Below are 27,992 nucleotides of genomic sequence, written 5' to 3' on the forward strand. Positions count from 1 at the left end.
CAGATGCAAACCCCAGCTCGCTGCCCCATGACAGCTCTGATTCTCCTTTCTGTGACAAGCGGTGGTCCTTACGCCTCAGAAGAAACATCATAAGTGAGAAATAGAAAAGGAAATTACTTTGCACGGAGCGGCCAGTGGAACCAAAGCAGAAGAGAGGAGCGCCCTTTCCATCTGCCTGACGTGCAGGACGTGGGAACCTGCAGAGCTCTAGAGCCTTGTTCAATAAGGACGTCTGGGCATGTGTCTTCCAAGGCACAGAGTTGGCACCCCATACCCCCTTCTCCTCGCTGACCCTGACTGGCCTTCACCGCCCAGAGCTGGCGAGAGCTGAGTGCAGACAGTGAACTGCGCCCAACCAGTGCAAAGCGAGGCTGGACTCCCCAGCTGCCCCCACATGCGCTGGGTCCCTAAGGCAGGGGAAGGCGGAGGCGGGGCGCCAGCTGCGCTCCCAGACAAGCGCCTGGCACACAGCGTGGTTGCCTCCGGGATTCCGCTTTTCCCCCTTTCGCTTCTGGACCCGCAGGGGACTGAACTCCTTTGTGGAAAACATTGTCGTCTCCTCCCCTTGGCTCTGCGGGTCCCCCTTCCCTCCCACCTCTTCCCCGTGAGCCGCTCCTCCTCAGGCAGCAGGCGGGCAGGCGGGCAGCACAGCGGCGGTGGAGGCGCGGGTGTGCGAGACAGACGGCTGCAGCAGCGAGATCAAGCTCCAGCGTCCCACGTGCATCCAGCTGGGCTTCCGGGGCGCGGACTTCTGCTCGCAGGTAGACCCCCGCTCCCCGGAGCGCTGCCTCCTCTGCGGACCCTTCCTCCTCTTCATTAGGATATATTTATAATCACACATAACACAATTTGGTCAATTTCATTACCCAGTACTTCCGCTTTCTCTGCCATCCTCTCGCCCCTGGACCCCATCCTTTACACTACTGTTCTCTCTTCTGTCTTTATGAGATATTGCGTCCCGCCCCCCCCCCTTTTCTCTCTACCTTCCACATAGAATGGAAACAGATGACTCTCACTCTCTGAGTCTGGCTTATTTGACATTACACCATGTTCTCTAGTTTCATTCATTTTCCTACTAATGACATAATCCACCCCCCACCCCCCCCCACCCCCAGGGCTCAGTAAAACTCTGTTGTGTCTATAGGTATCACATTTTCTTTTGTCTTTTCATCTGGTAACAGACACCTAGGCTGCTTGTATGACTTGGCTATCATTGATTGTTTTACTATAAACATGAATTGTGCATGTTCTGCATGTTTATAAACATGATTATTTTGCTCTATATGTGCTAACTAAGAGTTCTTCTGGATAAATACTGTGGAGTGGTGTAGCTGGGGCATATGGTGGTAATATGACTACACCATTGAAGAACCTTCATATTGATTTCCATAGTGGTTGATCAATTTAGGATTCCACTGAGGATCCCTGTTCCCTTTTTCCTGCATCCTTGTCAGCATTTCTTTCTTTCTTTTTTCCCACATTTTTCCTTGTCAGCATTTCTTACTATTTGTACTCTTGATGGTTGGCATTCAAACTGGACGAGATAAAACTCAGTGTAGTTATGATAAATTATTTTTTAAAAGGAGAAAAATTCCTGAAAATTAAGAAAGGAACTTTTGGCCAAGCTTGGAGGCGCCCTTCTGTAATCCCAGTGGCTCTGGAGGTGGAGGCAAGAGGATCTCTAATTCAAAGCCAGCCTCAGCAATTTAGCGAGGCGCTAAGCAACTCAGATCTTGTCTCTAGTAAAATACAAAATAGGGCTAGGGATGTGGTTCACTGGTCGAGTGCCCCTGAGTTAACTCCGTTGTACACCCCCTCCCTCCCCGCCCCCCCCAAAAAAAGGCACTTTTGCATGACCATGTGATCCTAATATCATTTTGCATTGTTATATGCAAATTTATGTCAATAAATTGTTATTCCATAGTGAATTTTTCTTCAATTAATAAGCTTATGCTTTACATTAATACTTAAGCAAAACAGAAAAAGTTTAAAATAATAATCTTTGTGATAGAATCACATTATTGAGAACAAAGCAAATAACAGTTTTTTTCCCTTGTTTTAATTTTTCAAATGATGTTAAGTATGGAATTTCATGATAGGTATTTCTATTGAAAAAAGTGACCTGTGTAACAAGATTAATTTCATTTTAATCATATGAGTCTGTATTAAACGGTCTTTGCTTGTATAGTTATATTGAATATTGAACATCATCAATTTCATTTTTGATATTTTTGTGCTGATTTATGCTTAAATAATATCTTTGTGTTCTTTTAGCTGTTAAATAATCAAACCCTTTATCTATGCTCTTCTGCAGTCAAGCAGCCACTGAAATTCCATTCAACATTTAGCAACCTTAAAAATCTCTGTCTATAACTGGACACACACAAGCTGCACAAAATGGTCATGAAGCAAGACCCACAGAAAATAGACACACACAATAAGGAACTGTGTATCTTGGAGCACATTTTCTTAAAAATAGTGATTCACTGTTTTGGGTTTTGTTTTTAAATTGCTATAGGGAACTATGTATCTAATCTTGTTCTTATAGGTATAAAATGATCTCCGCTAATATACTCATCCTTGAAAGAATTACAAACTAAAAAAATAATTTATTGTGCTATAGTATAAATATAATAGTTTGTGTACTGTTATAAGACTGGTGACACTCTTATAGGTAACTGATTCACTGTTGATTAATTGTTGCCCTTATTAGCCACACAGTGAAAATAGCATATTGATTTTGTGCCTAGAATTGGAGGATAATTAATATGAGCTATATTATTCTATGTTGTGTCTAAATGAACATCTTAATGTTAAAGATAATGATTTTGTGATTCCTTGTAGTATACTTTGAACATATTTTCAAGATCTAAAAATTGGAGAATTAGAATTTAATCAAAATGAAATTAAGTATGTGTGAACATTTAGCATTTAAAATAAATATAAAATTATTTCAATTTCTAGTTTGTTATCATTAAATGTAATTTTACTTTTTTCCTAATTTACATGGCTATGGTATGAAGCTAATACTCTAAAAACAGTAGATCTTAAATTACTTTTTTCCTGTGCAGATTAGACATAAATTTTCAAACACAAGACTAGGTACATACTTTCCTCCTTCACCCTCTGAGACATAGAGTGTTAGTTGTTGCAGCAGTGTAGACCTTGTGACATAATTGAAGGCCTCTGAGTTCTTATGGTCCATCAGGCCATTGTGATGTAGCTGATTAATAACTCTCACAGGATGATAGTAATCCAGAAATTCCAACTTCACCTTAACAGTCTTTTGCTCTCCATTTAATAATAACATAAATGATTGCAATTCACTTAAATAATGTGCCTTTATCCTTAACCTTAATTCTACCTATAGGCAACCAAGCAAAGGCATCATTAACTCAAAGGTGGGAAATGTAATAATTGATGAAAAGATGAGATAATTACTTGGGAGTGAAGTAATTATCAAGAAAGAAGGGAGAGATGGAAGCAGTTGTATTTTTGCAAAAAACTGCTTAGAGAGAAAACATACTGGGTTAGAACTAAAAGCTTTTTCTGAACAAAAGCAGCATTTTCCATGCAGTGCTATTTTCTAAAACAGAAGATGCAGTTTTATTTTGGAATATTTTGTTTTCCATTAATTTGTTTTGTGAACATGCTTTATTTTAATATATTTAGTCTCTTTTCTAGACATCATTGTATTACATCAATTCAGATATGTAAATACTTTTCCATTTTCGTTTTCCTTAAATTAAGGTGCATTTTTAAATTGGTAAATGTTTAATGTAGTTTTTCTTTTCTGAAAAACTTTTGTCGACTTGAAAGACAGTATTACAATAGATAACACCTTAGAAATCAAGACAGATAGACCTTTCAATAAACTCATTCATTTAACAAATATTTACTGATATTTCTCGTCTGTGAGAGATAAGACTAGGCGGTAGGAAATCCAGTGCAAGGAGGCAAGGTCTTAATCATCTTAAGAGTTCTTCAAAGTAAAATAAATATGTAAAACCTTAGTCTATAATCTAGTAAATTATCACTGCAGAATAATGCGGATACATTTAAAATGCTGTAGAATGGGCTGGCATTGTGGCTCAGCAGTAGAGTGTTCGCTGGGTTCAATCCTCAGCACGACATAAAAATAAAATAAAGGTATTGTGTCCAACTACAACTAAAACAAAATATTTGAAAGAGAAAATATTATGGGGTATCCAAAGAGAGTGAGAATAATTCTGAATGTGGTTTTCAGAGGAGAAAGATCTCATCAAGTGGAAGGATTCCTGGCAGGGGAAGAACCTAAGCAAAGGCAGGGAGGTGAGACATGTCAGGGTGAACTGGAATGACAAGTGCTCTAGCAGAACACTAGTAGGCAGGTTCTCTCGAACATGAATAACAAACAGAACATTTTAAAAAGAAAAATCAATTTGAAAGATACATAAAAATCTTATTTCACAATAAATTGCAGTAAGTATACAAAAATCATGTTGTTATATTGAATGACAGAAGTGAGGTAACTCAAATTCTGTTTCTTCCTGTTTATAATAATATAATGTCTGTGCCTATATTTAATCTATTGTGTTTTTAAAGTTTTATTTTATTGTGGTAAAAACACTTAACGTAAGATGTATCCCCTAACAAACATTTAGGTATAGAAGACAGTGTCATTAAGAAGAACAAATTTGTGCAGCAGATGTCTAGAATGTAATCATCTTACATTATTGACACTGTATGTCCAGTGAGGAATCGCTCATGTAATCTGTAGTTTTAATGCAGGGATAGGTAGTATCACAGGGTCTGTGGATATGAACTCTGCATGAAGTGAGTGCAGAGGACATCAAAACTTCATGACCACACTCTTGACTGTGTAATGAAGGTGTCTCAATTAACACCCACATTCAATACAGTTTTTTTTCCTCCTCAATTTAAGGACCACTAGTAAAAACATGATAATCTGAAAATTGCAAGTATACTATTAAAATTCAACAATAGCCAAAGCAATTGTTTAGAGCTTTGACAAAGTTTTTTTTTTTTTTTGAGAGAGAGAGAGAGGGGGGGGGGAATTTTTAATATTCATTTTTTAGTTTTCGGTGGACACAACATCTTTATTTTATTTTTATGTGGTGCTGAGGATCGAACCCAGCGCCCCACGCATGCCAGGAAGTGTGCTGCTGCTTGAGCCACATCCCCAGCCCCAACGAAGAATTTTTGAGAGGCAATATGGTTTTCACTGAACTAGGTTAGAATTACCTGCATACTAGTAGAGTATTTCCATTATTCAACCATTTGTAGGCCACTTAATTATGAGATAATAATAACAAATCTGAGGTAAATATACTTTATGTCCTAGAAATTCTTTGTATTTACTTCTATTACTCATGGTTTGCTTTACTACAGTTCTTTTATGTATTATTTCCCAGTTTTTTAATACATGACAGGAATAAAAATAGCCATGGGCCCACAGTTCAAATCTGACCTGTTATGAGTGTTTTTATAAATAAACTTTTGTTAGAATAACCATGATAATTCATGTACATATTGCCTATGGCTGCTTTTAAGCTTCAAAGCAAGAATGTAGTAATTAATACAGATTAAGTGGACTGAAAAACCTAAAATTTAAGCTACCTTTTCCCTCAAAAACAAGTTTACAAATACCGAATCTGTTACATGTACAAAAATTTGGATATGTTAAAGTTTACTTCATATTGGATTAATTTATTGTACTGTGTTAAAGAGAAACAGGAAAGCAGATAAAATTAATCTATCTTGGCTAGGATGTATGTGCTGTCTGAGAAAAGCATTACTGAGGCAGCAGTTGTTTTAACATGACTGAGAGGTCAACAGAGGAAACAGGTTTATATTTATTAATATTGTAACAAAAATAGCATTTGTAGAAGAAAAATGATTGATGCTTTAGCATCCATACAAGGTAGAGTTACAGGAAATAATATTTCCCCAGATGATTTATAACTTTGTTATACAGAAACAGATGTCTTTTTAGTAAAAATATTTCATATCTGGAAATGAGTGTTACAAATGCTATTTTTCCCCTTCAGCATAAGCTGTATGAACTGCTTCACAAGTTTGGTGGTACAAATACAGTTGAATATTGTACTTGTCCAATTAATGGCATGAGTTCTCTCCTTTTTGCCAATAAGTCGAATATCAACTGTTTTGGACCCTCACAACTTCGAGAATTCTATTAGTTTGGAGGTTTTTTTCATTCTAAAGAATACACAAATGTAAGTTGATGAACTCAAAATATGCTGCACACAAGTTACCATGTTCAAATGCTTCTGGGCCCTGTTGCTGGAAGTAGCTCTGGAATTTAGAGTCTCTGCAGGCTCTGGATGTCGACTCCTGAACTCTGTTCCTTTTCTTCCCAGTAGGCTCCTTGTCCTTTTTCTACAATCATTTCTACACAGAAAGGGACTAGTGGTCAGGGAAGCTTTAGTCAAAACACTGAAGGTCAAGTATCTCTGTCCCCATTCACAGAAGGGTGATTTTTCGTCACACTGTTGCATAATTGGGAGGATCACTCAGTTGACTTCCTAAAATAATACAATTTCTAAGGTAAAACTGGGCCCAGCTAGAGAAAGATGTGGGTGACAACTTTTTGTTTCTAAAATAATATGTACTAACAACTTTACAAGTCATACATTTAAGTGTGGAATTAGTAAGAACTATAAGTAGTATATGCTTTTAACTGTTTAATATCTTCCAAAGTGTTTTTAAGTTATTTTCAGTAATTTGAAGGGAAATACTGATATTAAGCTAAATTACCAAAATAAAGGAAACCGTGTAAAGCTGAATAAGATGTATTTAATAATTTAGTCACAAATACCTTGTGTAGTCACAATTTTAACTTTGCTTCTTCTAATACATTATGCTTGATATTCTATTTAATCTCTCATTCTTAAGCTATATAAACTGTAGTATTTTCATATCATAAATGAGCATAAAGAATATTTTGTCTCCATCTTATCATCATAATATTAGATATCACTAGCTACTATTGACTGTTCGTACTTTTCTCTTCCCTTTGACTTCTGTGTTTTGTTGAAATGATATTCTTTTGGACATTCCTTTTTTAAGTTTCTCAACATCCAGAATTGCTATGTATTTGGAAGCTTTCTTTGATCTAAAGAATAGAGAGAGAGAGAGAGATGTATTCTGGAAGTCCAGTAGGTAGAGAAAAGTTGCTGTGTTAAGTGTCCCTGGCTCTTGTTGTTGTCTGATGTTCCAAGAGCTCTGATATCTAGTTTAGAATACAGTTAGTAAAATAGAAAGACTCTAAAAGGGAAACTTTGTCCTAACACCAATATTTATATTTTCAAATTTAAGTTTGAAATTTCATATATGAAATTTTTAATATTTTAGTATCTGAAGTTTATGGCATGCAATAGGCAAACATTTATTGTGCACTTACTGTGATAAAGTGCTTGGAATTCAAATATACAAGATATAAGACCCTCAGGTGGTGTGTGGTATAGCTGCATAAAGTGACAAGCAGAAAAAGAATTTGTGCACGTTCTATATCTGTTAGATGGGAATTAACAGAGTGCCATAGAATCACCTAGAAAGAGCAACTGAGGGAATTGTAAGTACCAGTTATCAGAACATCCCATTGATAGACTCACTTTAGAAAGCTACGCAGGAATCAGTCAGGCAATGACATGGTATAAGGCAGGAATTATAAGGCATTGGAAATGCCATATTAAGGAGTAAGGGACTGAAGGTGCACAGAAATACTCAAGATTGACCATCTAGAGAACCCAAAGTGGTTTGCAACACTAGAATTAGCATTTTTGTTTTAAAGTGCAAAGAAGCAGGTCAAATTAGTGAAAAGGATCCAAGTCATGAAACACCAACCCCCCAAATAGAATTTTTCTAAAAACAAAGAGTGATATGGAATGATTTTAATGACAATAATGCAATCAGGTATACTTTCTGTGAAAATTGCATTGATAGAGTTATTAGAGTCCTTTATTGTATGTGTGTATATGTATTTAAGTGAATTGAGGAGGAAATTAATAATAATTATACTATTATAATAATTGTTGAAGATCTGAGCTCTGGAAAGATAAATATGAATATAAAGGAAGAATCCTATTTACGAATTGTGATTAGAAGAATCTATTAATTTATGAGGGTTCCAAGCCTTTAATCTCTTCCTCACCATGAAAAAGTTTTTGAATTTGCCTTTACACTGTCCTCTCTGCTTACTGGGGCAATTTTATAGCTCCCACCTGGGTAGAAGCTGACTCAAAGCCAGTGAACTCTCCAAGGTGCCAAAGGAAAGGAGGATAGACTGCTCATGGTCAATGGGAGATGAACTGGAAAAGAATGGACAGAAGACAGAAGTTCTTGCCTAGAGTAATTTCTGGAGCCAAGCATTTTGTTATTTTAGTGCTTCCTTTTGGCACTGAAGGCTGGGGGCTGTCAAATGAGAAGAGAAAGTCAATGAGAATGGACAATCTGTTAATATATTTCATGGGAAATTCTGTTAATATATTTAATCTGTTAATGTATTTGAAGGAAGGAGAAAAGGGAGATAGAAAGCAGAAGGGAAGGTGGAAAGTGAATCAATTTTATTAAGTGAAGGAAAAGATCAATTTCAGTATCTTATAAAAATTCCTATTATCAGAGTTAGTCTTAAATTTTTTTTAACAATGATCTGTCATTGATGTCATAAAATGAATTTCTGAACTGAGAAATAAGTAGTCTTGCAGCACTTGTAGATTTCTTTACATTTTTTGTCTTTATTAGAACATTTGAACATTTGATCCAACATTATGTTCTTAACCCCCATCCTCACTATTTGTGAAAGTTTGAAATACTGTAAGCAAATAGCAATTTGTGTCTTCCCACTTTTAAAGAAAAAAAAAAAACCTTCTTACAAATAAAACACTTGTAGAAGTCACTCAACAATTATGCAGTAATATTTAACTTAGAGATATACACAATCAACTCCTTTTTAGTCTGACGTTGACACTTGCCCAACATTACTTTATTGGATAATATCAAGTCCATCTTTTCATATTCAGTATCATTTTCTGGGGTTGAATTGAATAACAACCATTATTTATAATTCTATTAATTACTTCCTTTGACTAAAAAAACCTCATTGCAGTTACTATTGGATCTCTTCAGTGCTTATTAACACACTACCTTAAATACAACTCTCATGTCTGTTAGCACAATGCACTTTGACCTTCCTAGTACCTGATGTGCCCATCAATAGTACCTTTAGCTAAGAAAGCAAGAGGTGCTTGAACTGCTGTCTGTTTAATCATCAAAGTTTCCATAGAGCTCAATAATTTTTGTTCTTGTTCTTATCTCAATGAAACTGTCCTTTTCCAAATTGTTATTTTAAGAGAAATATACCAAGTATTAAAGAAACAAAATGATGGGCGATATTGAAAATAAGTAGTAAGATATGAGAATTATTTTTAATCTTAAATTATATTGACGAATATGATTACATTTTAACTAGTTAAGCGCTCATATTTTGCAAGTGTTCAACTATTGAATCTCAGTACTGTGTTACAATGTACTTCTTCATTGTGATTTGAGAGCTCTGAAGGAAGGCAAAGACAGCCACAAGTCATGTTCAGGGTCTAACTTTGTACTCCTGTGAATTGAGAGATTGCAAAACACATGCTCACTTATCAAAAGGAAAAAAAACAAAACAAAACTACTTTTCTCGATTTGAGATTTGATGTGATTTTAAAGTAGTTTCTTTTGTACCAAATTCAGGACTGCAAGAGACAAGTATAAATTTATCGTCATGTATGTAATACTTAAAACTACTTATAAAACGGAAATATGAAAGCAGATTTTCAAAATGTTGCAAATGGCGCTTTTCAGTGTCTTTTCTAGTGGCAGTGTTTATTCTAGAATCTTTTTTTTTTTGGTCTTTTACTTCATGACATCTAGCAAACTTTACTGATAATCAAGGGTGAATAACTTATAACATCTACAATCAATATGTAATCAAATATGATGAAAAAATATTTATGCATGCTTATTACATTTCTATATATATTTTCAAATGAACTATTTTAAGGATTGCTATTTAAAACTTTATTCTGTAGATGTTAAACTAGGAATGTTCTTTTTGTGATAAATACTCCAGTACAAATAGGAATATTCAAAATTAATCTGGTATTAGTAGTGGCATTTAAAATCCAGTCTTTATATTTGATTTCGTTTTGTCCCTGCCTTCAGTCTGATGCTAATTTGTATGTTAGTATGAACATTTTCAGGAAATAACTTTGTTCTTCAGAGTCACTTGTAAATACTTGACATCTGAAATTTATTAAATGAAAATTGATTGCTTTTCATAAAAAAGGACATTTTACAAGACTGTATAATCATATTAAAATAATGACTGGACTACTAATGGGAATTAAATGTGATGCTGGGTGTTCTGACATGTGGCCTGGAAGCTAGGTCTGCATATAAAAAATGTTTCTATCCCTGCCTGTGGATTTTGAATATCTATCAAAATAATGAGTTCTGTCAAATAATTAATTTTGTTGATAGGACTAAGTTCAGAATATACAACCTCACACACATATATTACAATTATTCAGAATAACAAGATGATATAAGACAACAATCTTCGATTCTGGCTGTCAAACTTGCTCAGATCATTTCTTTTAGTACTTTAGCGTTTCCTGTTACTAACTTTGAATGTAGTATATAAATCATTATCACTAGTGCCATTCACATAGTGTATATTTATTGTCATTGAAGGTTGCTTTATGTGTGTAAGTATAGGAAAAACTAGTGTTTGTACAAAACACTGCAGTGATATATTCTTTTCTGAAACTAAGAAAATGCAGCCATGTAATTGTTTTGTATATTTTATTTATGTTAATTTTTTTACTCATGTAATTACAATGTGTTTTAAGCTTTTATTTATTTATTTTATTTATTTATATGCGGTGCTGAGAATCAAACCCAGGGCCTTACATGTACTAGGCAAGCACTGTACCACTGAGCTACAGTGTTTGTTTTTCTGTGTTTTAAATCTTCTCTGTATTTACTAGCATATTGAGATGTACAACTCCATAATTACTTTTTTAATGGTAGCACTGACAAATGTACCATGACATTAGAATGACACCATTCTCTGGGTCTTCTGGTGTGTTTCTAAGTATGATCGGCCTCACTTTTCATTGTCCAGATGAAGTGTATAATTCAAATTGTTATTTTTTATAATACTAATAATTAAAATATTTTGTGAAATACTAGTTATTAGATATTTGATATTCTATAAATATAGTTATTTTAAGTGAAATAATGTTTTTTTTTTTAGGAAATGGAACTTAATGGTTAGTTTTCACAATTATCATTAGTATAAAAACTAATTTTCAAATTTAAGAAAAATAAGTATGTTATATTGGGTCACAATGGACTTTGTATTTTATTTAAAATGCATCTTATTTAGAAGATTTTGTAAATTCCACATTTATGCAATTTTACGTTTAAATAGTCTAGTTGAATTTTTCCTAGTTGAAATATCATTTTTGGATAAATTTTTTTTTAGCCTAAACCAATCTGCTTTTTAAATTTTTAGGATGATGGATATTTTATTCTCTTCTCAAGGAAACAAAAATAGTAAAAGTTTCTATATGTGAAATCTGTCACAAAGCAGAGCTCAATGTAACCCTCAATTGTACATACTTATGCAATCCAAGTAGGGTTGTCACCTAGCTGGTATTTACCTAGAAAGTGCTACCTGTACTTTGACAAAGTATCTAGAACATATTATAGAATTAGGTTTCTTTTTCACTCACCTGGTAAATTAATGATGGGGGAGTTTCCATTGCTCATTGTGTTTCTATTCTGCCTTTCCCTGCCCCATCTCCTTTTCTTAAAGTAAGAAACAGCAGCAAATTCTACAGTGACCAGGAGACTCTCCCTGGAGCTCATTCATCCATCATTTATATATGATGATTATTTGAATGCACAGTTTTGCTTTGATTTTTCCTTATTGACTGCAGGTGTGCATAATTGTATTAATAATCATATCATCTTGTGAAATGCAGGTATTATTGTCCCATGCAGGACCCTATTTAATCTGTTTAATTGTTGAAGTATCAAATACCAAAGTCTAATTATGGATTCTCTAAGTGTGCAGTTCTACAAGGAAACAATGCATAGAAATTGTGGCTGGGTAAGATATACTATTAGGCTTTCAGTCTAAAATTCAGACAGTGGCATATGGTTAGCATCTTGAAATCAGGAAGAAATGAAACTATGCAGTATATTAATTTGCCATCAAGGATGGATTGTCAAGTCTCCTTAATTGCATAAGGTTTTTATTTGCCCCTTGTTGCTCTGTGACATGGGAGATAAGCCTGAGTGACTTTATAGCTGCCAGAGGTTTATTTTTTCTCCAACAGCAGGGCAGATGTTTAGCACAGAGAAGGTCTCACCCTGCATCCATAGAGGATAGCTCACAGCTGTGGTTCTGGTCATTGTTGTAGGCAATTGCAAGCAGCTTATTTGAGTTTATATTTTGCTCAGTAATTATTAGATCCCCAGGACAGTATATTTCACAGTTAACTGTGCTGTTGATTTTCCCCTTTGGTAGGCCTTATATGCATTTCTAATCTTTTCTGAAGGAAGAAAATTTAGGATATATTTCACCAGTTGATACCTGGGATTAGATTAATGACTGACATTTCTAAGAGTATGCATTGATGAATTTAAATAAAAACTTGTTAACCTAATGCATTAGGGTTAATGTACTCTTGTTGCTATCATTGTAAAGGGAAGTGATTCAGAGGAACAATGGAGGAAAGTGGTGTCAGATGGAAAGGTCCTTCAGTACTTCCAAACACTATTTTTCAGAGATTATTATTCCCACAGGAATTCGAATACCATGTGATGTTCAAGTTAACACACCTTGAGAAGAAAATAAGACCCCCTAATTCATGAATAAGGTAACATTAATACAATGATCAAGTTAACTCAGTTGTTTTGTACTAAGATGAACCACAGATAGGAGTTACATTTAGTGCTGAGTTAAATGTTACTGATCTTGGACTTTGCCCTGTAGATGTATGATCAGTATCACCAGACTTTCAGCTTAGTTGCTTTCTGTGTAAACCAAAACCAGTATAATAAGTCCCATCTACTTCACAAGGTTTATATAAGAATCAAAGAGATAATAATAATGAAGCATTTTGTGAGGTTCAAATTCCTATGTAAATATAAAATGTTATTTATATAAAAAACTTAAAAGGAACCACAGTATGAGATATATGCTTATCATTAACATTTATTGCATGATTACCATATGTCAAGTACTGTGAAAGCTATCTATAATTTGTTTTTTGACACAAAAAGAAATTTTCAAAGTTTGCTTTATTATTTGATCCAATTAAAAGGGCAGTCCATTCTACTTGGAGGAAATCAAGAATGCTACACATTTTGCCTTAGATCATGATTCTCAGGCTACTACTTTCATTATACCATTCCGACTTAGGACTTAGGATTCTGCTTTCATTAAAGTATCACAAGAATTTTCAATGTGTTAAGGTCTTTAAATGCTACATTTCATTTGACCTGCACTGTGTTTAAAATGTAACAATAGATGTCTGCCTTGGACCATTTCCTCTGCTATAACAAAATATCTGAGATCAGGTAATTAATTAATTAATTTATTTATGTATTTATTGCTCAAGACAGTACAATGATCTTGACATATCATACATTTGATTCAAATAGGGTATGAATTCTCATTTTTCCACGTGTACAGATTGCAGGGTCACATTGTTTATACATCCATGTGTATACATACAGCAATCCTAGAGATCAGGTAATTTATAAAGAACAGAAATTTATTTCTCGAGTCTGGGAAGTCCCAGTCAAGGTACTGGCAGGTTTGGTTTCTGGTAAGGACCTGGTTCTGCTTCCGAGACAGCAGCTTTGACAGGGAGGGCAGGCTGGAGAACCTGAAGGGCCCAGCTGGTTCCTTCTAGGTCTTTTCTAAGGTCACTAATCCCATTCATGAGTGCTCTGCCTTTGTGACTTAATCACCTCAAAAGCTCTCACTTCTCAATGCTGTCACATTGGGGCATAAGTTCCAACATAGGCATTTTGGAGGGACGCATACTTTCAAACCAGGGTAGCACCAGTTTTGCCTCAGTCTAATAATAGGCATTACATGACTTAAGTCCAGATTCTGAGTAGGCTTTGTGTTGTGTGTAGATTGTGGCCTGCAGGTGTGGACTACATTGAAGGCATGGTTTTGCAGGTGGAGATGTTATTATAGATGAGAAAGTCATCTAGGGAGTCCTTGTAGTTCTAGTGATGGTTCCCTAGAAGTACCTGCAGATCTGGTTACCGTAACTCCGCAGGCAGATAAAGAGATTCACCTTCCTTCAGGCCAGGAGCAGGCCCCAACCCAGCCTTCAGAGGGTCTTGAAGTAGTAGAACCTTCATCAACCCAACAAGAGGCTCCAGCTCAGACTTCAGAGCTCTCTGAACCCTCTTTAGCTGAGCAAGAGACTCCAGTTCAAGCTCCCAAGTCCCCTATGGAGAATATAGCTGAAACTCTACCAACTCTACCTGTAGGTCCATCTCTAGGTCAGGATCAAGTTCATTATTATAACTTGCCCAGTGTTACAGGTAGGCCTGCAGACGTGGAAATTACCATAACTTCGGAACCTACCAAGGAGGCCGAATCTTCTCTAGCCCAGCAGGAGGCCCCAGTTCAGCCAGAGGCCCCAGTTCAGGAGGCTCCAGTTCAGGAGGCCCCAGTTCAGGAGGCCCCAGTTCGGGAGGCCCCAGTTCAGGAGGCCCCAGTTCAGCCTCCAGAGTATGCGGAGGAGGTAGAACCTTCTCTAACCCAGCAAGAGACCCCAGCTCAGCCTCCGGGCCCTCCTGTGGAGACTGAACCTTCTCTCAGTGAGCAAGAGACCCCAACTGAGCCTTCTGAGTCTCCTGGGGAGGACCAGTCTTCTGAAAGCCAGCTGGAAGTACCGGTGCAATCTCTAGACTTGCCCAGTGTGACCGGTGAACCTGCAGATGTACTAATGACTATAACACCTGAACCCACTACAGAGGTGGGAACTTCTTTGATCAATGGTGAGGCTATAGTTCCTCCCTCAATTCCAACTAATGACTTAGGACCTTCTGCATCCCAGCCTGAAGCCCCAACTGTGCCTCCAGAGCTCCCTAACGATGTAGGTCAATCTCCAGAAGGTGAGGATGTGACAGGTTCTTCTCTAGGTTCTGATCAAGCTGAGTCTCCTACTCCAGAATTGAATAGTGAGGTTGAAACTTCAGCGCAACAGGAGACCCTAGATCAGTCCTCAGTGTCCCCTGAGCAGTTGGAACCTCAGCCAAGTCCCCCTCTAGAGGAGGAACAACCTCCAATTGATCAAGAGGTCCCCAGTCAGCTTGAAGAGCTGCCTGAGGAATCTTTATCAAGTCAGCAGGAGAGCTCATCTCTGCCCTCAACGCCCCCCGTGAGTGCTGAACTTCCACCAGTCCAGGAAACACTCCCAACTAAACCTCCAGAATCCACATTTGTCCCGACTATTGCTTCCTTCAGTGATTCCATGTCATTTTCACCTCAAGATCTAGAAGTAATGTTCAGAAGTGGGTCTTCAAATTTGCCTAAAACCACAGTTCAACATGTGGCTCTGATAGTTACTGTACCTTCAGAAGCCACTAAAGAAGTTGAGCCAGTTTCCACCCAGCAAGTTACATTTTATCCAACCCAGTCGAATGCCCCTTCCCAGTCTCCAGGATTCCCTGAAAACTTTGGATTTTCTTCAGCCCAACACGCAACCACAACTCAGATGGAAACTTCAACTGAGGTCCTAGGTCAGAATCAAGCGCAGGATTTAACATCACCCAGTGTTACATTTCAACCTTTGGACCTGGAACTCACCTCGACTCCAAAACCCACTAAACGTTCTAGAGTGAAGAAGAAGCCTGTAGCTCTTTCACCATTCCCTATAGCTATTGGAACGTTTTCTATATCTCTTCCAACGGTCCCCGTATTTGTTTTTCCAACCATGCAGAAAACCTCAACTTTGCTTCCAAAGTATCAAGAAGGAATAATTCCAACACAAGAAACTTCAACTCAGCCACAGGTCCTAACTGAGAATCAAGTTCATTATTCAACAGTACCCAGCTTCGCATTTAAACCTGTGGAAGTGGAACTCCCCATAACTCCAGAGCCCAATGTGGGGGTTGAACATCCTACAGCTTTTCCTCCAAAGCCCCACGATGTGGAACTCCCCATAACTCCAGAGCCCAATGTCAAGGTTGAACATCCTACAGCTTTTCCTCTACAGCCCCAGGATGTGGAACTCACCATAACTCCAGAGCCCAATGTGGGAGTTAAACATTCTACAGCTTTTCCTCTAAAGCCCCATGAGGTAACACTTCTACGTCCTCACCAGGGGACTACAAATCCTCCTCCAAAACCCCCGGAGACAACATTTCCACATCTAGATCTGGAAACTACAAATCTTCCTCCAGATCCCCCTGATGTGACATTTCCACGTCCATACCAAAAGACTACAAATCCTCAAATCAACCATGAGGAAACTTCAGTCATAGCTCAATCTTTTGAAGTGGAAATTACCATAACTTCAAAACCCAACATTGATGTTGCGTCTTATCAAACCTTGCCGGGGAAGCCAATTCAGCTTCCAGAGCCATATAAAGAGATTATAGCGAAACCTCCTGTATATTATGAGATTACACTTCCAACAATAAGTACAACTCCGGTGTCGGAGTCCTCTAGTGTTGGAGTTCAACCTCCAGACGTGACAATTACCCTGACTCCACTACCCAGTGTGGCAACTGAAAGTTCTACAACTCCTACAACTCTTTCAACAACTGAAACAATTTCACAGCAAACAAATATGACTGAATTCACAGTTGCACAAGTGGAGCCAGACCAAACCACAACTCATTTCCCCGAAATTTATGCCAAAGAAAAGGAAGAAAATGTCACCAAGAACACTAGTATATGTGAGCTCTGTACCTGCCAAGATGAGACACTGTTGTGTGTTGGTCTCGCCCCAATGCAGAAACTCCACCGAGTGCCTGTGCTAGAGCCCTACAGCTACAATGGCACCTTCACAGTCTTGTAAGAATCACCTTTCCTCATTTGTGCTCTGAATTCTGCCTACCCTTTTCCTCAAGGGTCTCCGGGGCCTTTCTCATCTCCCCAACCCACATTGACTGACTTAGGTTGGTTTAATTTGGTTTAATTTGTAATGGTTCAAAAGTTTTGAGAGTCTCATATCCAGTAACTATTATACCTTTCTTCTCCCAGTTGCATCTTATTCTTCCCACCTGTGGACACAGGCATCTTCTCTTCTCTCCTCTTGGAACCTTAGTAATTCTTCCTCTGCCCATTACATTTATTTAATGCCTAATTTACTAGTTGTTTATTATGTTCCAGGCACTATATTAAGTATTTATACAAATGAGATGACATACCGAAAAGCCTTAGAATAGTGTTTGACACATGATAAATATTCAAAACATGTTATCTTATTTTCCCAAGAACTCTTGCAATGTTGATATTATTATTTCCCATTTTTCTGATGAAAAAGTTGAAATTCAGAAATCTTGCCTAGGTTCACACTGTTAGTAAGTGGCAAAATCACAAACTTTACAAATAATTTTCCATGCGGCATTTGTTTCCTTGTAATAGGAGCTGGCTGATAACAATTTGGCTCTTTGTGCATTGTATCTTGAAGTTGGCTTCTGACTTGCATAGGACTTTTGGAGCAGAGAGCTCTGTTTCCCTTTGAGAATTCTGCACTTCTAGAGCTATGGCCATACCACCTCTGGGCATCCCCAGGGTTCCTGTTCATTGGCCAGTGCATATTTGACATCATCACAGCCTTCTCTGGGCCCAGCCCATTCTAGATGCCTTAACATGTTCTTTCATTTAATCTTCAGACTGCCTGGTGTGAGGAAAATGCTACTAATAAGGCTCACAGATGTTTGTGACTCAAGTCACTTCAGTAGAAAGTGACAGAGTCAGAATTCAAACCCAGGTCTGCCTGATTCCAGGGTCCTTGCTGCTTCTTCTGTTCCTCGCTGCCAGGGAGTCTTCTTCAAGGCTCTTCTCAGCACTTTCAGATACAGGCTTGCCATTTCAGATTCCTTTAGACTTTGCCTTTAGAAAGGACTGACGTGGTGCAGTCGGAGGTCTTGTATTGAGGAGCTTCATGTGGGCAGTCATTTTCTTATGGCTCATGGACCTATGTAGATGAACAAAGGAAAGGGGTTACTCCATCCCCAAGTACTTCAAACATGCTGGAACAGGGTGAGGGCTGCTCTGCTTATTTCTTTGACTACCTTAACCACTGAGCCATATCTCTAGCCCTTTTTATGTTTTAAGATACCTAGGAAACAATAAAAAAGTAAATCTGACTTTAGCTTAACTCTACTCAAGAATCATTAGTGTATTCCTACAGAACACTTGCAAGAGGACTGCAAGTTTGAGGCAAGCTTCAGCAGTTTCAAGGCCAGCCTGGGCAACTTATCAAGACCCTGTCTCAAAATAAAAAATAAGAAGAGCTGGGTATATAGCTCACTAGTAGAGTACCCCTAGTTCAATCCTGCATACAAAAAAAAAAAAGTTTATTTCTGGTGTTTGGCACATTCCTATAGTCCCAGCTACTCCAGAGGCTATGGCAGGAGAATCACTTGAGCCCAGGAGTTCAAGGCCACCTTGAGCAACATAGTGAGATCCCATCTCAAAAAGAGAGAATTTATTCATTTTATTTACATGTAAACATAATGTTATTTATTTATTCAACAAACATTTACTAATACCTAGAAAATTTGCTGCACTATACCCGGCATGGGAATGACAATGATAGTAAAATGAGATCCCTGCCCTCTCCCTGCCAGGAGACTGACAAGTCAGCAGGTGCTATGGGCAAAGGCTCTGAAGTGATAGAAAAATACCAGTGACAGTAGGTGCTGGGAGCATGACTTCTACCAGTTCCATTGCTTAGCTTTATCCCCTTTCCTTTGACTTCTAAGCCAAGGAATTGGTTTTATATTTGTTCTTAACTAAGTGAATTAGACCATGAAATGTTTTAAATTTCTAAAAATGAAAGACAAACACCTTGAAATATGGAAGGCACTAAAAATACTGTTTCCTATAGGGCAAGGGCTTCCTACTAGTATAGTTACTTCTAGGGTTTTTGACCTGAAAATTCTTTGCCATATTTTTTCTTTGTGTTCACTTTTTTTCCCCTCCTTTTTTCTTTTTCTTTCTCTTTTCCACTTGATCTTCTAGAGAGCTGGATAATTCCCAAATAAAAAAGTGCCTTATGAAATTCTAAGGGTGATTTATATATAAAGACAAAATATTTTTAAACATATAAGTTCTTTATAAAAAGTAGTCTCATGCATGTTGAAAATATAATTTTAATTCCATTGCATGTTTCAGAACTCTCAGTCGTAATCCTCTGACAACTGTTGAAGATTCATATCTTTTTAAATTGCCAACATTAAAATATCTGTAAGTATTACAACAATTTTAAACTCAAGATATGATTTCTGCTCTTCTTGTTTACTTCATCAAAGGGTTAAGTATTTTGTATTAATACTAAAAAGTCATAATTTTAATTTTAATTAGTTACTGGAGAAAAATGTTATGGTAAAGAAGAGTTAAGGAAGGATATATCATGGGGCAAGACAGCCATCAGAAGAAGGCAGCCATATTAAAGAACACTTACAGATATGGAACATGTAAACATATGTAAGAATATATTATTTATCCCAGAAAGCACAGAGGAATACATGTATATTATTTTTAAAAAAGAAAAAAAGAGGGGCTTGGGTTGTAGCTCAGTGGTAGAGCGCTTGCCTTGCATGCGTGAGGCACTGGGTTCGATCCTCGACACAACATAAAAATATATAAATTCAGATATTGTGTCCATCTACATCTAAAAAAAAGAAAGAAATGATGCAATATGAAAATAAGAAGTAAGATGATGGTTTAAAAAAGATGTAAGTTCTATGTTTCAATGCCAAGATCATTATTTGATGGTGCAAATAGTAAACTTACGTATCTTCAATAAGAGCTTTATGGAATTATCTTCTATGCGAAATAAACTCTTAAGGCAGCTTGTTTTATGAGAAGCCAAAATAGAAAAGTTATCACATGTCCTTGAAATATTTTTTCAAGTATAGAATATTTATTGGGGTTCATCATGAATATCTTGGCTTTCTCTTTCAGAGACATGGGAACAACTCAAGTATCACTTTCGACAATTGAGAATATCCTCCTGATGACTCTTGAATTGGAAAAACTGTAAGTTTTTTTTTTCTTAGATTTATTTTACTTGATATTTTTTTAGGTCTCTTTTCATATCTTGAATTTAAAATTATTTTAATACATTATTTTCTTAACTTTATTGAGGTATAATTTTCATGTAATAAAATTCACACTGTAAGCATACAATTTGATGTATAGTAATGTAGTTACCACCACCTGATGATATAGAACATTTGTCATTCCCAAAATAGCCCCTTACATCGCTTTGTATTCATCCACTCCTCCCACCACCAGCCCCTACAAACCACCAAATCTTTTATCTTTCCCTATAGTTTAAAATTTTCCAGAATGTCTTATAAATAAAATCAACTAGTAGAAGATTTTTAGCTTCTTTCACTTAGCATAATTCTTAGCATATCTACTATCAGAATAGAAGAGTTGCAGTTTCTCCATGTCTTCATCTAATCCTTGTTTCAAGTTATTCCTTGTTTCAAGGAATAATATTTTTTAGCCTTTCTACTAGTAGGAATGTAGTGGTATCTCATTGTGGTTTTAATTTGCATTTCTTTAATAGCTGATGATATTTAATATCTATTTTTATGCACGTTTCTTCTCTTTATGCTTTTACATGTTCAAAGTGTCCAGATTTGGCCAATGTGATCTCTATTGTTGTTTAACCACACAATGTGAGTTAAACTAAGCTATTTTTTATGCCCAGAATAATGTCTACCATTTACCACTCTCAAGCGGAATTGAGATATGGACTCCAGTAGTTGGAGACTTATTCTGATCCTTCTTAGAATTCTATCTTCCTGTGCACTCCTAACCCAGAGCAAGATTTTAAGTTGAAAGGAGATGCTTTTTACTGTCACCCAATTCTAATTTCTTTTTTATTTAGGCCTTCCATACCCACTGCCATGCTTTCCTTTCTGGTGGGCATCTCCCTCCTCCTTCCTACATATTTACAGTATTCAAGAGCCACATGCCAGGCACCATGGCACATGCCTATAATCCTGTCTGCTCAGGAGGCTGAGGCAAGAGGATCATGAGTTCAAAGCCAGCCTCAGCAACTTAGCAAGGCCCTAAGCAATTTAGTAAGACCCTGTCTCAAAAAATAAAAAGGACTGAGAACACGGCTCAGTGGTTAAGCACTTTTGGATCCAATCCCTGGTACAAAAATAATAATTAGAAAATCAGTTTACCATTGGTTTCTATCCAACTTGTCCAGGCTATATGTATCAAGAACTCCTTTCTACACTGTCCTGTGGTAGCCTTGGACTGTTCTTCTACTACTCAAGTAACTCCTTTTCCATTAACTTAATCCTCTGTGTTTCTATTTATAGGATCTTACCTAGCCATTTGGCCTGCTGCCTCTGCCAGTTTAAAAATAATATTGAAGTTGTCTGCAAGACAGTGAAGCTGCGATGTGACAGTGCATGTCGGACAAACAATACACGTTGCCGTGAGTCTGAATTGCCTGATGAGAAATGTTTTAACTTTTGTTTTGTTATTCAACTTTTAACTGGTGATCATAGATTTTTCAAACTAATGATGAAACTGCTTTATTTTTATTTATTTGTCTAGAATTCAACTCCCTAAATTTCTGGATTGCTCTCTTGCTCAAAGTGAGGTTTTCAGCTATAATTTAATAATATAGCTATTCCATATGCCTAAGGATGAAGAGAAAGGAATAGAAGGGAGAAGGAATAATATTAATGGCCACACATGGTGTCCTGTGCTTTCTGCTTGGTACTTTGTTTTCCAGTGATAACTTATTCATATAGTACAATGCAGTTAGTAAGCTGTTTTTTTATACACTAGGTCTCAAGTGTCATCTGCCTTATAGGGCAGGCATCAATCTATTTTGTTCTGTTTGTGCAACTTTATAAAAGAGAATAAATATTTTATTTGAAGTCTAGGAGTTTCTGATTCTATAATAAGAAATTGCACCTAGACCATCCAAATCTGAACTTCTCTTAATCTCAAACTTTTCTATCCTCAGGTAATTCATGTGCTTTCAAATGTTTTTCTGTGTATTAGGTTTATTAGCACTAATTTCATGACTTTCAAAATGTGGTTGCTTTCATATCCAAATAGCTCAAATATAGGTCTCTACCAGTGATCTTGGGCAAATTATAACTAATAGCACTTTGCTACTTACATGCATATAACTTATTTTTCAAAATGATTTTTCACCAGTTACATTATTTCCTTTTTCCCCAGAGGTGAGCAGAACAAGTATTTTTCATCTTCATTTACAGATAAGGAAAACAAGATGGGAGGTGTCAAGTGCTATAGCCTTGAACCCAGGTCTTCTGTACCCAATTCTAACCCACATTCCTCTTTTGTCTCCAACCTTACCTCCTCCTTGACTCTCACCACACACAAAAAAATACTTTTAGCTCTCCTGGGAAAGAAACCAGCTATTGCTGGGTATGATGGACTGTAATCCCAGTGGCTTGGGAGGCTGAGGCAGGAGGATTGTAAATTCAAAGCCAGCCTCAGTAACTTAGTGAGGCCCTAAGCAATTATGTCTCAAAATAAAAAAAATAAAAAAGACCTGGGGGTGTGGCTCAATGGTTAAGTGCCCCTGGGTTCAAATCCCAGGTACCAAAAAAAAAAAAGGAAAAAAAAATCCAGCTACACAATGGTACACTTGACCTCATTTAGCTAGAAGCTTTGGATGATTCCCAGAGCTAGAATTGCTAGTTTTCACATCTAATATGAAAACAGGGAAGGCTTCTGACAAAAATAGCTTTTCCATTACTGTACTTCAGAACCTCAAGTATTGTTTATCCAGAAAATGCTGTTATTCTGTCGATTTATTGCACATTCAGTATTGGCATAGAACCAGGCAAATTAAAAAATCTTTTAACTCACATCCCAGATCCCTGCCTTAATTTAGGGAAAGAACCAGTATGGATATAGTGGGGTGTTTTTTTTGTGTGTGTGTAGAGGCATCTGTTATGGAGCCTAAGATGTATGGGGAACAGGGGCCAGGTGAAGGAACTGGGTGAGTAGGTGGAAAGGACATGTTCAGATGAGGGAGGATGTGTTAACAGAAAGAGCGGAGCCTGTGCTTTAGCTTCTTGGTTCTTATTCTCCTTGGAAGAATGTCCTTTGTCATGATCATCTGTGATGTGAAGGAACATGACACACTGAAGAGGTGGATAGAGGAAGCCTTGTGTTAGCCCACTAACAAGGTGGGGGACCACACCCAACAGTTGTTTTTATAAATGGAAACAGGAACTGGGCCCCCTAGATTTGTGGAGATATGAGGGCCACCTTCCTTGCCTAGAGGCCAAGGGAGCATAAGACCTCCAACCAAAGTCAGTGTAGCTTCTTTCCAAGAATTGGCCTGTCCCTGGTCACCCTTGTGCTACTCTCTTAGGACGCGCAAGTACCTCTCCTGACCCTAATAATTCACAGTCCATGCTCAGGCCCTAGGCTCCCATTGATCGAAGTTTGCAAGTGTGAAGTGCCCAAAGAACTGTCCCTGGCTCCAAGGGTTCCAGGCGCAGTCGCTGCTCTTGATATTTTTCTTCTAAGTTCATTTGAAAGAGCGATGTCACTTCTACAAGGAAAGAAAACAAACAACTACAAGGCTGGAAGAGGAAAAGTGAACCCCTGGGCTTCAGGTCTTCAGGATTGTGTTGAACACATGAGACTGCCCAGAGAAACCTCAAGGTGATCACGTGGTATTAGGTGCCTTCAAAATAGGTGTGTATTCCCGGCTCTTAAAAGCCAGGAGGAAGGCTCCAATTTGAGCCCAGGCTCTACCCACTGGGTTGGACTGATGCCTTCGGAGGCAAAGGAAGAGTAGGTATTAAGAGTGGGTATTATTGGTACTACTCAAGTGGACTGTCGTCGGCTTTGTGAGGCTAAGTCACTACCCCAAAGTCGCTCAGTTGATGCCGATCGAGCGGAGTCAGGGACCCAGAAGCCTGGATCTACCAGCGCGGGTCCGACTTGGGCCGGTGTACAGAGATCTAGATCCACTCACCTGCGGATGGGGCTCCGCACCCTCAGGCTTCGAAGAACTCCTGGCCCCGGCCCTCTGATCCTCCGAGCCTCACTATTGACTCCTCGGGCTGGAGGCGGGGCCGGAGCGCCGAATCAACAAGATGGCGTCAGGCTCTGGGGCGCCGCTTCCTGTTGTCAACGGCCAGGAGGCCGCAGCGTCGGTTCCGAGGCTGAGGGGCTGCCGCGGCCAGGAGCGCCCCCAGCCCCGCTCCCTGCTCCTTTTGGTGAGTTAGGGGTCAGTGGGTGAAGAGGGCAGCGCAGGGGCGGCGGGGCCGTTACGCCAACGGGCAGTAGGTCCTCCAGCCCTCGCGGTGATCCCAGAGATCTTGGTTGCCTCGAGACAGTCCGGCTTCGGAGCCCTCTGCCCTCCCAGCCCGCACCGGGCTCCCACCGTAGCCTTCGGTCCGCGCTGCCACCGCTGGCCTGTTCCGTCCATTTTCTCCTACCCGTGACCCAACCTCAGCTCTTGCTCCCATCTTCTTACCACCGGTCTTGCATAAATGCAGCCTCACTCGTGACCTCTCTTTAACCTAGTTGCAACTCCGATCTGGATGTATCCCTTACCTCCTTTTTATCTAATCCTCACCCCACAACCCCCCTGGCAATCCTAATACTCCGCACAAACCTCCCCTAAATTCACCATTCATGTTTCCCCTTTTCTGGCTCAGCTCTCTCATCCCCAGCTCCCAATGTCTACCCAGCCCCCTAAGGTCTGTTTATCCCAAACGTCTACCTCTCTCCTCCTCTCATGCCCTGTTGAGCTCACCCGCTTCGTGTTAACTCCTCTTTCAGCCTTCTCCCAAATTTTATGTGTAGCTTCTTCACAGACTTTGCCCTTAACTTCCTAGCTCATTATGTATTTCTTTTCCCTCCTCTACCATCGCTAGGAAACCCCATTCCTAAGTCTTTATCTGTCCCCATCTCTAGTTGCCTCAGTTCCTATCACCCTCTTCCTTTTTATTAACAGAGATCCTCCATGTCCTTTCACCTTTTGTCCCCGTAGCAACTCTTCACATCAACTCTGCCCATTCTTCCCTTGACAGCTCCCATTCAGCCTGAAATTGTAGTGCAGAGCTCCCTGCAAACCCCACCAGCTAACCCTGAACAGTCAAGTCTAGGTGCTTGCTCAGAGGTGAGCAGCTTGATAGACCATGCAGCTTGTTTGGTTAATGAGTGCAGGGGAGTAGAGTTCCTCTACTCTTGGGTCAGAGATTTTTCCTGGTGTCTGGTCCTTTTATTATTATTATTATTTATTTTTTAGTGGTACACAATACCTTTATTTTGTTTATTTATTTTTATGTGGTGCTGAGGATCGAACCCAGGGCCTTGCCCGTGCTAGGCGGGCGCTCTACCACTGAGCCACAACCCCAACCCTGATGTCTGGTCCTTATACCTGTCCCCAGGGATTGTTTTTTCACCGTTCATATTATATTACTTGTGTTGACTGTTGGAATGGTAGGTGTCACTGAAATTCCTGCAAGGTGAGAGATGGTCCCTCACCCAGCTCATTCACCCTGGGGCAGATGAAGCCCTTGCTTCCTTTTGACTGGTATTCTGGCTCTGGAGAACCTCAGGGAATGCCAGTGGGGTTGGCTGTAATTACAGAGCCATGGCCATGTGTCTTGTCCTGGCACTTGTGGAGGATCCTGTCCCAGTGCTCCTTGCCAGAGCTGATGACAGATCAGTTCCAGCACTAAACACAGGGATCACATGGTGTCAGAGGCATGTTACATGTGAACAGTAGAGGTGGTGGGTCCTGAGGAAGCTGAAGTGTAGGTGGGTGCAGAAGCTGTTGAATTGCTTCCTCTTTTCTGTGCTGGGTCATTGAATTTTAGCCATTTGGGTTTCATGAACACAGGAAGCCACATTATCTCACAGTAACTGAGGCAGAGGGATGTTTCTGAGGCACCTAGGGCTCATGCTCAGTGGTTAGTTTCCTGGGGACTTTTTGATGTACATTTCCTCTGAATTCTGATGACCTGGTTTCAGAAGGGTTAGCCATTTGATGGCAATTTGTTTATTTATTTATTTTTTTTTTGGTGCTGAGATCTAATCCAGGGCCTTGCACATGCTTACACTGAGCTACACCCCAAGCCCTGTCAGGATTTATAGGGCCCCCAAGAGGACCCATTGTCTTTGCTTGTCACTATGGTCTTTTCTTTTGAAAACTGAATACACTGCTACCTTCAATATCCTGCCATTAAGATGTGACTTACATGAATGGCTTTCACCCTTACTGGCAGCTTTGTTTAATGGCGGGAGTTCCACAGTACCCCTACCACTTCAGAATGGTGTACCTCAGTTTTCCACAGTCTTAAAAATGAATCTACCTGCACTATGCCCTGTTTTAATTTTATTCATCAAGTCATTCAACAAGCATTTTCCAAGTACTACTGTGTGCTAAGCACAGTTCTAGGTATAGAAATGCAATGTGAATGACTCAGGCAGAGTTACTATTTTCTTTCATTCAGAGTTTGTTCCTTGTCAGGCATGGTGGTACACACCAGTGACTTGGGAGGCTGAGGCAGGAGTATTGCAAGTTTGAGGCCAGCCTGGGCAACTTGGTGAGACTGTGTCATAAAAATCAAAAGGTCTGGGGATGTAGCTCAGTGGTAAAGTGCTCTTGGATTCAAGCTCCAGTAAACAAACAACAAAACCAGAATTTACACTTTGTTAGAATTCTACAGCACATGGGACAAGAATATGGGGAAATAGTTGTTTTTGGATGGAAAGAAGGAGGGAGGAAAGAAAGATATTCAGTGTTTACCATTTGAACCTGCATATTAGAAACAGAATATTATGGACTAATGATGGCAGGAAAAAACTGATTCCAAACAACCCAATCAACAAATGGGCCAAGGACCTGAACAGACATTTCTCAGAGGAGGACATACAGTCAATCAACAAGTACATGAAAAAATGCTCAACATCTCTAGCTGTCAGAGAAATGCAAATCAAAACCACCCTAAGATACCATCTCACTCCAGTAAGATTGGCAGCCATTATGAAGTCAAACAACAACAAGTGCTGGCGAGGATGTGGGGAAAAGGGTACACTTGTACATTGCTGGTGGGACTGCAGATTGGTGCAGCCAATTTGGAAAGCAGTATGGAGATTTCTTGGAAAGCTGGGAATGGAGCCACCATTTGACCCAGCTATTCCCCTTCTCGGTCTATTCCCTAAAGACCTAAAAAGAGCATGCTACAGGGACACTGCTACATCGATGTTCATAGCAGCACAGTTCACAATAGCAAGACTGTGGAACCAACCTAGATGCCCTTCAATAGACGAATGGATAAAAAAAATGTGGCATTTATACACAATGGAGTATTACTCTGCATTAAAAAATGACAAAATCATAGAATTTACAGGGAAATGGATGGCATTAGAGCAGATTATGCTAAGTGAAGCTAGCCAATCCCTAAAAAACAAATGCCAAATGTCTTCTTTGATATAAGGAGAGTAACTAAGATCAGAGTAGGGACGAAGAGCAGGAGAAGAAGATTAACATTTAACAGGGATGAGAGGTGGGAGGGAAAGGGAGAGAGAAGGGAAATTGCATGGTAATGGAAGGAGACCCTCAGGGTTATACAGTGGAGGGGGTAGAGTGAGAGGAGGGGAGGGGAGGGGAGAGGTGGGGAGGGGGGAGGGGGGAGGATGGGAAAGGCACAACAGACACTAG

General features: G+C 38.9%; 1 protein-coding gene across 1 annotated transcript; it reads left to right on the forward strand.

Moving 5' to 3' along the window:
* The first annotated feature begins 394 nt into the window (after positions 1–394).
* On the forward strand, positions 395–22,057 carry LOC114084528 (leucine-rich repeat-containing protein 37A2-like). The gene is made up of 5 exons (XM_071618640.1): positions 395–761; positions 14,338–17,125; positions 19,457–19,528; positions 20,249–20,323; positions 21,631–22,057. The coding sequence occupies exons 1-5, from the start codon at positions 395–397 to the stop codon at positions 21,869–21,871; spliced, it is 3,543 nt and encodes a 1,180-aa protein (XP_071474741.1). The 3' UTR covers positions 21,872–22,057.
* The last annotated feature ends 5,935 nt before the right edge of the window (positions 22,058–27,992 follow it).

Source organism: Marmota flaviventris, chromosome 10 (assembly GCF_047511675.1).
Source record: "Marmota flaviventris isolate mMarFla1 chromosome 10, mMarFla1.hap1, whole genome shotgun sequence".
NCBI lineage: Eukaryota > Metazoa > Chordata > Mammalia > Rodentia > Sciuridae > Marmota > Marmota flaviventris.